Below are 15,125 nucleotides of genomic sequence, written 5' to 3' on the forward strand. Positions count from 1 at the left end.
ACGAAGTCCAGCCATGTCATGTAACACTCCATTAGAACGTGTGAAATGTAAAGATTCTGGGAAATACAGTTGGGAAACACACCTGTAAAATCTAGCCAAACAGTCAGAAACAAGAAATTCAAAATTCAACAAACCACAATCCAACAAAGCAAATCCCAGCAGGAGCAGCTGCAATGTGGTCAGTCTCTGCACTGAATCCAGTTGGATTCAAAGGCAAAGTCTTTCTAAAGTAAAGGCTGTTCCTGCAGTGCTGTAGCCCCACAACCACAGCATTATAAATTAATGCCAGAGATGCCAAAAGGCCCCTTAAGTAGAAAATGTCAACATGCAAATGTTGAGCGGGAGATTCACAGGAGCTCTGAGAGCCTCCAGGTCCCCCTGGGACGGTTCCTGCCCCATGAAGCCTTGGGAAAGCCTGAGTCCCCGGCCCTGCCACAGCAGCGTTGCTGGTGGAAACAGAACTGGTGGAATGGCAACTTCCCTGCCACGGGCCCCATGGGGCAGTGTGTGGAAAGAAACTCTTCCAGCCTGTGCAGGAGCACACAAACTCAGCCAGGGCCTCCCCACAAAGAGCCAGCTTGCACTTGTGCAAAGCTGCAGCCCTTGGAGAGGCTGGCTGGGGAGAAAGGAAGAGGTAACATGGAAAGAGGAGCACACGAAAATCCCTTTGCTGCTAAAATTGAGGGATTTACACTTCATTGGTGGCAGCATTTGATAAGTTAGGAGAACTTAGTACAAACCTCTCATAAGCTGAAGGCACAGCCTGTGTGATCAGTGTACGATTTGCTGTATGAGGAACATGAGCAGCACAGACAAGCGATGCCTCTCCGTGAAGTGTTCCAAGGCCTGTGCTTGTGGCACTTGGTGGCCTTGGCAGTGCTGGGGAAGCAGCCAGGTCTTGACGATCTCAGGGGCTTTTCATTGTGACTGCACCAAAAACTCAGCACTGCAGTGGGTCATTTCCTGGTATCTTATTAAAGTGAGGACTGTAGAAGTCAGATGTGAAATGACACCAGGAAACACTCGAGGAAGGTATTTCTGTGGGAGACTGAGGTTTCCTGAGCCGCAGCACTGGGTGTGCTGCATTACCTGGTCAGCCCTTTGGCACCTCTTTGGGAGGAAACTCTCACCACAGCTTCATTAATACAACAACAGAACAGAGAAAAGTGTTGCTGCTCTTTATCTTTTTCTTTCTCCTTCCCCCAGACAAGTGATTTGGCTGTTCCTAATTAAAATGCAGAAAAAAGTGGCATAAGCCTAATTACGATTTTAATTCAGTTAGAGCCTTTAGGAATAAATCACTGCAGACTTGGTAGTGGCAGTCAGAAAATACAGTGCTTGTTCCTCCTCTGTCACAGAGATGGTAACAAATGATGGGAAGTCCTGAGGAGACAGGGATGCAAGAGTTTAGAAGTGCAGGTGTGTCTCTAACCCAGGAAATAACCCTGTGTTTGCACCTACACTGGATCAAGGTGCAGTGAAACTGGCTTTCCCACATAGAGGTACAATACCTGACTCTGGTGCTGGACTTGAGGGGGGATTTTGGGACATGGACCCGTTCTTTGGAAGCATAGGTGAGAAACAGCGAAAAATGTGAAACACTGCATTTTTCCTAAGCAAAATGATGGCTGTCCTTAGGATTAAGTAGTGGCAGTGAGCACAGGACTGAAACACAAACACCTCTCAGCTGATGCTGATGCCCTGACCATGGCAGGTGGGGTGAAAATGGATAGAAATGAGGCCCAGGCAGCCTCACCTCCTGAATCCACACAGAATTCCTGGTTTTACTGTGTTCACAGAATAAATCTAATGAAGATCTCCTGGTGCAGACAAAGTTCCTTTGAGCAGCACCTCAGACTGTACAAATTACACACATTTTAGAACTAAAAACTGCAGTAATTTCATAATTTTAGCAGTTGTGTAATTTTATAATGTAGGACTGTTTGTATGTATGTCCTCAGTAAATTGTCTCCAACAAGTCTTATTCTCAGACTTTTCGTATAAGTTTTAAATTCCAAATGAGGAATTCCTTCAAATCCCTTCCAAGAAATTACCAGCTTCTTATCAAGGAGAAGGGACTGCTGGTTTTACAAGACTAAGACTAAAGAAAAGGCATCATAGGATGTTGAACAGGCACAGGACAAGTGAACTTCATTTTTCTTGACTGGAAAACAGGCTCCTCCTTTGGCTGCTAAGCATTCAAGTCCAGGTTGAAAACTTTTGGCACAGGTAAACAGAACTGCAGCCAGTGGTGGCACCTGATCTGTGCAGGGAGCAGCAGAGGTTAAAGCTGTTCCCCCACTGCCCAGCCTCAGCTCCCAGGTGACTCACTGCTACTCTCAGGTGGGCCCTGCCAGTGGGAGCAGTGGCTGAACAGTCTGGTCCCCCTAGGAGAGATCTGGCATTGACAGCACTCCCAGATCAGACATTTCCATATGGAAAATGCTGCCCCTGAACAACGACAGCGTTATTTTAAACTGTATGTTCCTTTGGAATCGGCCTCGCTGCAGTTTCAGTCACACGCTCATATGTTGTCATCTGAGTCACGGGTCCCACTTAGCTGGGTATTCCCCTCTCTGCCTTGTTGAAAGGAAAAGAAACGGCAGCATAAAGAGGCAGAAATAGCACACGGTGCTGTGGCCTGTCCCCTCTGTCACTGTCACCCCCGTGTGGGCAGGAGGAGCGAGCTGTGAGCGCGTGACTGAGTGCTATGAACACCTCTGCCCCTCGCAGGACACTTGGCAGAGGTGTCATCCCAGCGCCTCCCTGGGCCCGCCCGGCTCCCAAGGCCACGGGGCCATCATAGCAAAGTGTGCAATCGCATTTGCGATTTGCGATTGCGAATTGTTGTGTGCCTGGGCCTGGCTGCTGTACTTGCACGTGCACTTAATGATGATTTATCCAGGAGCTCTGGCCACACCTCGCTCTCCAGCCTGGCAGAGGCAGCCAGAGGGTGAGAGGTGAGCCCGAGCACCAGCTTCTCCCCAGCTTTCATTCGAAACTGAACGCCTGTTTCTCTTGGGGTTTTTTAACCATTGAAGCAAAGGGAGAACTCCAGCTCCCAGTGTCACTGAGAGACAAGTGCTCTGCTTCACTAACAGTTGGGAAAAAGAAAAATTCCAGGGAAAAGGCCAGAGCCAGGTTAGAAAATGAAATTTCCATGTCTGGCATCCAAACAGTGCTGATGTTGAACTTGTCGAGTGGTGTGCTGTCAGGCAATAAGAACGTGCAGCAGCCAAGGTCAGAAGGGATCTTCTCTTAAGACAGATAAATTCTCAGTGTCCTCTCTCAGGATTATCCAGCTGCCTTTTAACTCAGAACTGCCTCAACTCCAACTCTGGAGTTCTCAGGGCCAGCTCAGCCGCGCAGCCACGCAGTTGGGCGCTTAATAGACACAGCACTGTGAAAATGTCTATTATTTCCCTTCAGTGAAACACTTTTTAACTACAGCATCCAATCACTCTTTATGGCGTATGATGTCAAAAACACTTACTGCACAAGCAGAGATCTGTGTTTCTTTTGCCACAGACAATAAATCTTTAGTGTCTTCTCTTGCCACGCATCACTCCACTTGCTCTCAGGAGGCACCATACGCCTCTCTTTTCCCTCTGCCTCTTCTAGCAAGGTCACTTTCCAGTGATGAAACAACTTTTCCAGAAGGTATAGTGTTCAATAATTAATACCTACTGGTAATAGCTTCCCAAAGCAGCGCTTTAAAACTCTAATGCTCATCACAGATTTGCAGTGGGAAGAACCCTTAAAATAGATCCGAGTAGCACATCTGAAAATACCAGCCTCGGGAAGCTGGGGTGCGTGTGACCCAGCTTACACCATGGAAACAAACAGAGCTGCAGCCCTGGTGCCAAAGGAAGCCCAGCCCTTGCTCTCACACCAGGCAGCGTGGCTGCACTGCAGGTGTGAGCAGGTCAGGTCACTCTTGTGCACGTGCTCCAGTGCCATCTCCCAAGCAGGCACATCTCCCTCGGGTTCTGTGGGAACAGGCTCCCCAGCAGGAGGATGCTCGGGAAGGTGCCCACCTGAGGGCTCTGCGGGTGTTCAGAGCACGCATCAGTCACAGGTGGGGGGACAGACCCTAATCCCAGAGTGGCAGTGAGCCCAGAGCAGTTTCCCAGTGCTGTTGTGGAGTTCCCCCCTCCCAGCCATCTCATTCACACCAAACTGGCTTTTCCAGACCATCTCCAGTGAGAGCAGCCTTTGATAAAAGCACAGCAAACACTGTCCCTGAGCAGGCACTGGACAAACCAGGGCATTAGCAGTTTCAGTGTTTCTCCTGGCTGACAGGTGGTGCCACATGACACAGGGCACGTGGCTCAGCCCCAGCGCAGTAGGCAAAGCAGTTATTGATAAAACTGCTCTGCAGAGCCATCTCGAGAGCAAAGCCTCCATGCCAAAACCTTCTACCTAAGTAGTGTAGTCCTTGATAAATGCAGGTGGGTTTGTGTAGCTCATCCTAGACTGGTGTTAAGATCTGACTTGGCCTGGCTTTTGTCTGTGTACGAGGTGAAATCTCTGTGCCTTAAGCTCAGCAAGAAATAAGAATGTATTGATGGGAGAAAACCTGATTTATGTTGCTCTTCTGTGGCACCAAATGTCCTCATCACTTTTCACAGTTTAACTCTCCCACTTTCATCCCTTAGAAATGCACTGTGAGCCCCTTTACCTGCATCAGCAACTCTCTGCTCCCAGTTGGCACTCAAAGCTCACCAGGGGCATGTGTCCTTCGCCCTTCTGACCACAGGCTTGTTTCATTACTTGGGGCTCACATCACCTCTGCACCTGTGCCTCAGTTCCCCTCATCCTTCGGGAGAGCCCTGCTGCTCTGCCCAGAGCACACACTGCATCCAGGGATGTATGGCCATGGCCCAGTGGGAGGGCACGTCCTCCCTGCTGCAGGGGGGACACAGCACACTGCCTTACTCCTGACTTCTTTGAGCCAAAACCTCATATTGCTCTCCTTTCTCTAAGCAGAGCATTTATGGGCTTTATAAATCAGGACAAACTGGCATCAAACATGCCCTGAGAGTGCCTCGGAGCATTCACAGAGTGCCAGCTGGGCATGTGGCTGGCTTGGAAGGAAAGGGCCTTAATTACAATCAGCATAGGAAAAATTTAAGGTAAGAGGAAGAGTTCTTTTGAGAGAATTCCCACCATTCGAATGCACAGAACGCTAGGTGCAATGGTTAAGTTATATCCATTGTACTCTTGTAATCCTTCCAACACCTCTCTTTGTTGTAAATGTTGTTCTCAGAGGGAAAAACCTTACTGAGGCACCATAATCCTGGAGCTGATTGGCCCCCATGACCTCTAACCACCTGCTGGGGCACAGCCATGTCACCGGGGGGACCGATGGCTGTCCCAGGGTGGGAGCAGGTGGGCTGGGAGGGGCATTCCCAGCACTCCCATCACTGCCCTGGCCACTTCACTGGGGAGCCTTTGTCTAGAGATGTTTTAGCAAGGGCGTGATGGCAAATGGCCTGTGCCTGGTTGTGGCTGGGCTGTGGGAGATACTCCAGGTTGGAGACAGGCACCCACTGCTCCCCAAGGGGGCAAACGGAGCTGGGTGCAGGCCAGCGAGGCAGAGAGGCAGGGTGCTCTGGGAGGCAGAGAAACAGCCCTGGGAAGAGGGGGTGCCCTCAGACATCCTCCCTGTCTCTCCTGGGTGAGCAGGGGGGCCCCAGTGGCACTACTCAAGAGTTTCTGGGGGATTCCCTAATTCAGGGGTGCTCGGCTGGGCAGGGAACATCCTCCCCAGAATGGAGAGGTATCCCCAGAGCCCTTGGGCTCTGCTCTGAATGTTCAACTCTAAATAATCAATTTTCTTTTGGATCATAATACGCTTATTCTATCCATCATTCTACAGCCTTTCCAGATTTTACTAGGTTCTATGTTTTACTATAATGTAAAAGAAAATATAATGTATCTACTTGGGTACAGAAAGATACAAAACATGCTGCAAGCTCCTTTGTGCTGTGCGCCTTCACTTCCCCTCTGCTCAGAAAGGCATAATTTGTATCCAGAAATGGAGCTCCTATTTCACACCAGTAAAGAATTGTTGTTGTTCCACTGGAAAAAGGTGGCTATGAACTCCAAAAAAATCTACTCCTTTTTCACTGGATCAAACTGTTTTGCACCGCCCAGTGTGGCCTGCTGGACTAAGTAATAAAGACAGGGCAAGGCTGTGGGAGAAAACTGCAGACAGAAATGTGTCTGAGAAACAACCTTACTACCTAGGAAGGAAGGAGCAGTGCCCAGAGCACCCACAAAGCTGCAGCAGGGAAGCGCTGTCCCAGGAAGGCTGTCACCCTGTCCCCAAGGTTGTGTTCTTGGCCAGATGTGTCACCCATTGCAAGGGACTCTGCTCCTCTTCCTTGGTCACCTGTCCAGCATGGCTTGGAGCCTGTTGGAGCTGAGTCCACCTAAATAACCTGAAGTGGTTGATCTTGTGTAGCATTTGCCCAGCAGTTCCTACAAGTTAGAGAGTTCTTCCTGGAGTGACTGGGACAGACCTGTGTGCACCCACAAACCCTCTGTGCCAGGGAGCAGCATCAGTAACCATCGCTGCCAGTTGCACTGACTTCCTTGGAGCTCGTTTTTAACTCCAGGAGGCTATGACAGCCAGCTCAGAGTCAGGGGGCAGGAAATATTCTGGCTGGGGAACACCTGGCCACCTTAAAATGCAAACCCTGAAGTGCTATGGGGGTTTTGTAAATGCTTTACAGTTCTCTAGTTCAGAGTGGACTTGAACATGCAAAAACTGATTTCAGAACAAAAGTAATTTTGAATTATGGGAATACAGTAGTAAGATCAGAGGCAATACATATCATTTTGGATCACTTTTCTTCTCTCTCTGCCCACTGTCTCCATCTCCATGCAGCAGTGACATCCAGCAGCATTTGTGCTGTAGGGGAAGACAGCTGCCTTCTTTTGGATAATGCTGAGCACAAAAGGATTAACATGTGCAACTGTGGCAGGCTTTAGAGCCCCAGGTTGGGCACATCTGAACATCCTCTGCACTGCAGTAGCTGCAGTTTACCACAGGTTTATAACAGCTCACCCTTGTTTGTACACACCCTGGGTGAGCGAACAGGCTCGGGCTGCCACAGCTACAGCAGGTGACACCGCACCTGCCAGGTGAGACAGAAACTCACTTTCTAAAAACTGCTTTCCCAAGGTGTTTTCACATGCCTTTGCTGTTGGCTAGAGGAGCAGGGCCCAGTCAAGTGACAGGGAAACCAGCCTAGTTCAGATCACCTCATTCTGTCACCGCCTCCCATCTCACCAGGGCCTCTCTGGCTCTGGTCACTTCTTTCTAGGATCGCCTGACTGTTATATCAAGTATTTGTGCTGATCTCCTCCAAAATGGCAGTGGAACCACAGCCTGGACTTTTTAAAACGTGCCATGTCACTGTGGAAGAAGAACACTGGGACCTCTCACTTAAATCTGTCAAACCAAGAATGCCATTTGAATGCTAATCTGGATAAGCAGCACATGAAATTGATCTGGATTAATATGCATATCAATATAAACAGAGGTATGTGAGTTCGGCATGTGGGAATATAACCTTTGTGCAAGGTGTTTTTTCATTTCCATCCCCTTTTGCTGAAGAGCATGTGTATGGAAACGCTTCCTCGGCGCTCCCTGTGCGTTACCCGTGCGAGCAGCTCCCATACAGCGATGTATGTATGTGTAAATTGTGTGAATGTAAATATAGATAGGCCATATGTCCCCAAAGTCCCAAAAGAGCATCTGATGTTGATATGTAGACAGTGTGTTAAGGACCTTCCTAATTAATAAGCCAGATTAAAAACCTCTTGGCAATCAATTAAGATTAATGACAGAAGTCATTCTGCCTCCCCCTCCACCCGCGTCTTGGGCTGTGAAAACCCTGGGTCGGGAAACTTTAATCCTGTTATCTGCTGCCTCCTTCATCTGCAAAGCCTGGAGATTAGCTCAGCGGCCGTTCCCTGTTCCCGAATCCCGGCCAGCCACTCGGACAGCTGCCCTGCACCGCCAGCTCACAGGGGAGGAGTAATCTGGGCAGGGGAACAGGCCTGGTGCATCACTCTACTGCAGCTCACTCCATGAGGAAGGTGTCATGAGGATGAGGAAAAAAAATGTGTTTGTTGCTTGGGAATCCTGGGCAGTGATCACCAGCCCCTGCCCTGCCCAGGGAAAGGTTTTCTTTGGCTTGGCTCAGGAGGCTGCACTGCTCATGTGCTGGCAGGGGAGCTGTGGGACAGCTCTGGCACATCCCTGCTGCCCCCAGCGCTGGCGTTCCTTTCTCCACAGCCATCGTCCCCGTGCCGTGTGGCCTTGGAACTGACAGGCAGGCTGGTTTCTTCCTGCTCTCTCATTCCTACCAATGCTCACAGAGGGATGAGTCCCGAAGGCTCGTTTAAGAGAGCAGCAGACTCATCTGCACCAAGGGAGGCTGTGCCAAGAATGGCTGCCTACATAGCTGGGAAAATGTCCCTGTTTCTCCTGTCACCAGCACAACATCCTCTCTTCAGCAAGATGATCCCTCCTGCTTCCACTGAGTGACAGCAAATCCAGCTGCCAGGGGAGCCACTCTAGTCAGGATGGGCACCTGCCAGGCAGCCAGCCAGACCCTCCTGAAAGCAGCTCAGGTTACAGGGCAAGGCTGTGACTCCGGTCACCAGGAGTTTCCTTTCGGAGGGAGCGCTGCTATCCACATCTTGCATGTGCATGTATTGTTTTTGTATTATGCAGAGATGCTCAAAAGTAACAGTTTAAATAGATGTTTGTGTTTACTCTGCAGCCAATATTAAAAAAGACCTTTTTTTAAAAGTAGGTAAATGCTAACAGGCTTAAAATCAACAGCAAGTACAAGTGTCTTCCTTTTTAAAAGGCTGGTTTGTACACGTAAGTACAAGCTGGAAGCATTCTATAGTTTTCCTCCCTTCTGATTCTTCTAGAATGAAGTACAGTCTTTCTTTTCTTTGATCACTGACACCTATTTCCATCCTGACAGAGCAAAATCTTCACTACAAGGGCCGTGGGCTATTAGTGGACCTAAAGATGTTTGTGTGCATAAATGCACATGGGATCAGAGTTCTCAGCCACCATCACATTGCAGCAAGCTCAGGTAAAGAATCTAAACCACTGATGATCACCTCTTGGTGCTAAACTATGATTTGAAAAACAAACACAAGGATTTTGAGGAAACAGACAGGTCCCCTGTGGCTGGCGCTGTGCCCCTGTGCCAGGCTGTGTGCCTGGCTGTGTTTCCCCTGGGAAAGAAGTTCAGCGCAGACCCTCGGACACTGAACTGGTTCATCAGAATAGCCCAGACTGCTGTGGCTCAGTCTTATTTGCCCCTTTAATAAAAAAAAAGGAAGGAAGTCTAGCTAGGAGCACAGACACAGGGTAATGCATCATTTATAAATTACCTTGTTAGCGCAGAAAACACCACATGGCTCTGCAGCCGAAATCTCCTGCTGCGGACTTGCTCTGTTTGATGGGAGCCCTTCAAAAGCGCTCATGGCTTAATGGAGGCTGTTTGTGGGGCCCTCGATCCATACCTGCTGTCCTCGTCCCTCACTGGGAGCCCGGCGCAGCTGCCGCGGCGCGCAGCTGTCTCTGAAGTGGCTGCGTGTCCTCGGCCCCCAGCACAGCCAGCCCGCGTTGGATCTCTGGATTTGTGCCTGAGGCGAGCCGGGGAGCAGCTGTGTCCAAGCCGTGCTACCTTTAGTGTGCAGCCCCCGGGCCCCACGCGCCCCGGCCTGCCCCGCGCTCCCGCCGCACAGCTGTGCCCGCAGCCCGCTCCGTGTGCCCACACCTGGGCGCTGCCCCCCTCCAGCACCGCAGCTCCCGGGGCCGGAGCCGCCCCGGCAGCCTCGCCCTTCGGCTCTCGCGCCACGCGGCACGGCCAGCACTGCACAGGGATGCACCAGCGGCTCGCTCTGCTGTGCTACTCGTGCCTACATTTCAACTGCCTGATGGAGGACTCAAATTCAGTGGTGAATTCTTCTATGCATGGAACTGACAAGTTTTTAAACAGGAAAATGATGAAATAGAACAACTCCACAGCTCTGTGTGTGTGTGTATCTCCCCGTGCACACACCACACACGTGCGCTGACACACACCAGGGGCCCACCATGGGATCTCCACCCAGTGTGGTAGACCAAGGAAAAAGACACCAAGACAGCAAACGCTGCACAGACAGAAATGGCGCTCTGCAGTGACACAGGTCACACCTGACCCACTGCTCCTTTCAGCACAAACATCACTCCTTTTCCCTAGAGCCACTGCTCTGTCTCTCACAAGCCGAGGCGCTGGCCAGTGTGGCTCCTGCCAGAGAAGTGCTGCCTCCAGAGAAGGCAGGTATCTGCACAGTGGCTCAGCAAAGCCTGCCCTGAGGGCAGTCCTTACACCTGCCTTTGGGGGCAGAAATAACCAAAACAGGGCCTGACTGACGCTTTTTTAGCCTTTTAAGGCACCACTTCTATGTTCCTGTTTACATTGAATTTACCTGTTAGACTGTATTTTGCCATGTATTTGGTGTATAGATTTGCTGTTGTTATTGCTGCTCCATGTCACATGCATCATTAATGCAAACATCGAGTAACCTGCCAAGGTAACAATGCTAACAGCTGTATCCAGCTGTGCTCTCCACTTGCAGCACAGCACTTGGCCATTCTGCTGCTTCCAACACTTGTCTTACCTTAGTCTGACCTCTTCATCCTGTTGAACAGCACCAAACTACATCCCAGGGAAATAATCAAAATTCCCACTACCTCCCACTACACCACATGTAACTCCCTCCCCTTCAGCCCTCTCATCCTTTCATGTGGCCTTCATGTTGTATGGTGCAGAGGCAGTGTTCTGCACAGCAGCGCTCTGTAGTACGTGAGACTGTGACCTGCTGCCATCCTGTTCAAGGGAAGCTCCCGTGGCTCTTCCCAAGTGCCACACACAGGAAGCTGAGTGGGCCTAGGAGGTAAATCCTGACATTCAAAGTGTTCCTTTCCTGAGGAGCAGCAATCAAAAGTACTTGATCTGGTTTTACCACCTTTACAGAGGTGCAAACAGCAGCTCTGTGACCTCATCAGAGCAGCGTTTGGGGCAGAGGCCCCTTTTTCAGGGGCCGCAGATGTTCCAGGATTGTCTGAGAAACACATTTCCTCATCTTTTTCTTCTGTGACAGGTGCCGTTGGTGTGGAAGTGCAAAGCTCCAGGAAGCAACTTGCACAGATGTGATTGTCAGCCTCTGCTCTTACAAGCACCTGGGTCTGAGGGCTATTTGTGTGCCTGTGACAGAGTTCACTCTGCACGAGGCTACGTTCCTGTTCTCCACCTGAGCACACACCACATCCAGCGCCCCTCCTCTGCCTCCAGGAGCCCCGTGTTGGCACCGCGTCTCTAGGCCGGCACCACGCGCGTTTCGCTCTCGGATTGCCCGGTGTGCCACCCTTCCCGCCGTGTCTCTGCCCCCCGTGCGCCGCACACCCACCTGGTCTCCTTGCTGAGGCCGCATCAGCGAGACTCTGTCGTACTGGCGCCGCAGCAGCGCCCACAGCGCGTCCAGCCGGCCCTGTGGGAACACAGCGGGCTCGGTCAGGGGCAGCAGCACACCCCACCCGCACGGGGGCTGCCCGGGGCGTCCTGGGACCTGCAGTATCACAATGGAGCACCGCTTCCCTGGAGCCAGGCAAGCAGAGCTAAGCCTGCCCTGCATCCCCTGTGACCGCTGTGCTTCTGCTCCTGCCCACCTGGAGTGCCAGGGAAGGCACTCACCTGGAGCTGGTGAGGAGCATCCTGCTCTGCACAGATGGTCCCACACCTTGCCTGCGTGTCTGGACATCACGGCCTCAGGGCTTTCTGGGGGTCAGAAAGGACTCGCTGGCACTTGGGAAGAGAGAAGTATCCAGAGTCCCAGCTACACCTGTGTGTTTTCTGCTCTAACACCTAAAGGTAAGGCATTTACAGACCTATCCTCCGCTTATAAGCAGTGCTTGTGCCCTGTTGGCAGGTCACTCAGAGCACCATTCTTACGAGCCAGATAGAACAATTTGCTTTTTGTTAGACCTTTTGCATTTCATTGTTTTATATAATTTTTTTGCTTTTCTTGGCTTGTCATGACAATGTGTGTTTAAAACTTAGCGTAGCAGCTACAAACTGTGCAGTTTTGGGTTTAATTAGCTCTTCTAAGCCAACAAAGCCCCCATAGATTTTAATGCTCTCAGTGTACAATATGTCCCTTTTTAAGGGGAGGCAAACAGAACGTGGCAGTAATGATCAAGTATTGCATTTAGGGCTACAAACTGCTCCTGCCATTCCTGCTGAGTAGGTGTTCCCTTCGAGAATAGCACATTACACTTGAATGGGAACACTTGGAAAGTAACGCACAGCACAGCCTGCATAAGGCACAAAGAATCCAGCCCTCAGTAACAAATCATACCAAAGAGTGAACAGATACCTTGATGGGTGTGTACCACTTCTGCTGCATGGCTGGTGAGGTAGGCTTTCGTTTAGGTGGTTTAGGGTGAAAAGGTTCTTCTGGTTCTTCTGGGAGTTTCACCACAGCATTCTTTGCTTTTTCCAACCGGGCCCCTTCTTCTGTGGAGCCTTTGTCGCCCCAGCGCACCTGAGGAAAGGCAGAGTTCAGGTGTGAGTGCACCTCGGGGCAGGGAAACTGCTGCAAATAACAGAGGGTAAATCTGGAAGAGGTGCTGGATAAAAAAAAGAGGAGGTACTGAGGAGAACACTGCCTCTTTATTATGATAACAGCAGTCTCAGGTAGGTGTCTGTAACTAAGTCTCTGTAGTGAAAGATAATCCTATCTTGCTTCACATGGGCTGTACAGGAAACAGGGAATCTGTGAAATCTTTTCTAAGTAGCAATATAAAAATATAATTTCTACTTCCTATTTACCCTAAAATACCAGACCCTTATCTGCCACTCATGAAAGTCACGATTTCTGAACCCAGGTCTTCTAGCCCAGAGAGTTTTTAATAACCCCAGTGTAAGAGCAGTGTGCTCTTCTGAGCCAGGGAGAGCTGTGAGTTCTGCTCTCCCAACAGCCTGAGCTCATCTTCCTAACTTCAGTCCCAGACAGGGCAGGGCAGAAGTGAGGCTCCCCGGTCAAACCTGGAAGCACTGACCATCGGTGCCCAGCCAGGCCTGTCGCTGCTCTGGGGTGCCAGGGACGGACAGAGCCACAGCCCCACAGAGGAGGGGCTTTTTTCAAGGGCCCATGATTATGCTGGCAGGAATTTCAGTTGGTTCACATCTTTAACCCTTAGTCCTGCCAAAATTGCTACCACAGATGAAAAGGTTTTCTAACCCAATCATCAGTTTCTACCCTCGTTTGCATTTTTGCCATGGGCTGAACATGTCTTTCTCTGTGGTCCTGATGTCACTTGTCTTCATGAGGTTTCTGCTCCATTGTGCAGGATCCTATATGGGAGCCCCTCCTGGAGGCAGTCACAGTTTCCCTCAAATCCAGGCTTGTAATTCTTGATGTTGGAAAGCATTTCCTAGTCTGCCTCTGAAACACACTGCACAAAATGTTTGCTTTTTATGAAATCTCTAGCTCTTCTAAATTAGCAATTCTGAACTGCTGAAGAAAATGGATATAAGCCACACAGCTTCAAACCTGCATGCTCTGCTGCTGCATTTAAAAAGAACTCAAGCAAAGCTGATTAGGCCAATACCTTTAAAGTTTCATCAAGACACCTCAGTATGGCCTGGGTGGGTGTTTCAGACAGAGACAGCTTCCTGGACTGCAGTTAGGAACTGCTTTGCACATTCTATATAGGCTGACTTAACTACAAAACCTGCCATAAGGATGTGCCCATAAGGATGCACATTCTTCATTCTGTTTTAATTAACATGATGCTATCATGTCTCTTCAAAGACAGGCTCTGTTGTCGCTGCGAGTCCCTCTGGGATCAAGCCTCTCCTCAGCGTCACCATTGTCAGCGCATTTGGCTGGCCCACACTTGGGGGACTTATGTTTCACTGTAATTCCTTCCAAAACACGCAGAAAAGGCTCTCACTCTCTCTTTCTCATTAGCTTGATGGAAAGAGCATGTCTTGAGGCAGCTATTTAAAGTCCCAGTCAAATGGAACTACTGAAAGCTGTTCTTTCAGAGGCAAGGTCAGAATTGTTCGATATGGTAACGAATTTTCCAAGGCTTATGCCAGTGGGAAGACAAGTACACATTATGGCCTTGTATTTTCAGTGCACTTTCAAGTCTTTCTTTCCACACTTAGAGCCTCAGAGAGCTTGTGCTTGAGGGAACTGCCATCTCCAAATCCTACCAACCTCCATCCTCTTAATTCCCCCAACTCCTCGTCCACCGTAGTAGGAAGCATCCACCGTGGGCCACTTCTTGGAAGGCAAGGGCTCCTGTTCTTCTTCCTGTAAGTACATTCAAATGATATTTACTTTAAAGAGATACTTCTACATACACACTGAATGTCTTTTCCATGTATTTCACGGGGGTTGCAGAGCATACGCAGTTGGTTGTGAATGGGGTGCAAACACTGAGGACAGCACAGCCTCCAGTGCCTTACTGCCCATAAGAGGGAAAGAATTCCCTTGTAAGGGGAATTCCTCAGTGTCTGGAATGACAAAGCTGGGAGAAAAAGCTGCCTAAGTCCTCCATGACTCTTTGGATGTAGGACAAGGGCTATTGAAGCTTTCTGCCTTCAGTGCAGAATGTGAAAAACAAAGCTATCTTGGAATAAAGGCCCTAAGTATTTCTGTGGATCTGGACTTAGTTCAGGCCACACTGAGCTGAGACAGAGCAGAGATCTGGCCTTTGGCAACCCTGTTCTCCACTGAGGGCTCCCCACAGGGCAGTCCTTTCTCCGGCAGCGCCTGGACAAGGGCCTGGGCACGCAGCGCACAGGGAAGCACGGGAGTGGTTCCATGTGAGCAGTGTGTTAACACTAGCACCATCAGACCGTACCTCTTTTGGGGCTGGTGGAGGCGGAGGGGGATCCTTGATGACCTGAAAGAGCCAAACATAGGAAAGAATAAGGTGCTGCAGTGGCAGCAGCCAAAGGCAACAGACCATAGTAAGTGACCTGTTTCCACCCGAGCCCCCACGACCGCCAGCGCGCTGGCAGCCT

The 15,125-nt window shown here is 50.1% G+C and overlaps 1 protein-coding gene and 2 long non-coding RNA genes across 10 annotated transcripts in view; 2 read left to right on the forward strand and 1 right to left on the reverse strand.

The window, feature by feature from the left end:
- Window positions 1-15,125, forward strand: part of LOC111929455 (uncharacterized) — a 176,316-nt gene that overhangs the window by 155,131 nt on the left and 6,060 nt on the right. For 3 of the 4 annotated variants that reach the window (XR_015287366.1, XR_015287368.1, XR_015287365.1), the window contains exons 5-7: window positions 9,015-9,128; window positions 11,191-11,957; window positions 14,262-14,411. This is a non-coding gene — a long non-coding RNA (uncharacterized LOC111929455). The remainder of the gene's footprint in view (window positions 1-9,014; window positions 9,129-11,190; window positions 11,958-14,261; window positions 14,412-15,125) is intronic. The other variant, XR_015287367.1, reaches the window with a different exon arrangement.
- The window catches only part of ANTXR2 (ANTXR cell adhesion molecule 2), a 73,386-nt gene that overhangs the window by 12,197 nt on the left and 46,064 nt on the right, over window positions 1-15,125 (reverse strand). For 4 of the 5 annotated variants that reach the window (XR_015287359.1, XR_015287360.1, XM_086890930.1 and 1 more), the window contains exons 13-16: window positions 14,963-15,004; window positions 14,314-14,409; window positions 12,463-12,630; window positions 11,497-11,577 (exon numbers count right to left, since the gene is read on the reverse strand). Coding sequence is in view for 3 of the 5 variants with exons in the window: in XM_086890930.1 (XP_086747056.1) it covers window positions 11,497-11,577; window positions 12,463-12,630; window positions 14,314-14,409; window positions 14,963-15,004 (387 nt within the window). In the remaining 2 variants the exon portion in view is untranslated. Of the gene's footprint in view, window positions 1-11,496; window positions 11,578-11,779; window positions 11,865-12,462; window positions 12,631-14,313; window positions 14,410-14,962; window positions 15,005-15,125 lie in introns of those variants that run through there. The other variant, XM_086890931.1, reaches the window with a different exon arrangement.
- LOC147653317 (uncharacterized) lies at window positions 809-5,967 on the forward strand. Its single transcript, XR_015287372.1, has 2 exons — window positions 809-3,939; window positions 4,043-5,967. It is a non-coding gene; the product is annotated as an uncharacterized LOC147653317 (long non-coding RNA).

Source organism: Cyanistes caeruleus, chromosome 5, assembly GCF_971803275.1.
Source record: "Cyanistes caeruleus chromosome 5, bCyaCae1.hap1.1, whole genome shotgun sequence".
Lineage (NCBI taxonomy): Eukaryota > Metazoa > Chordata > Aves > Passeriformes > Paridae > Cyanistes > Cyanistes caeruleus.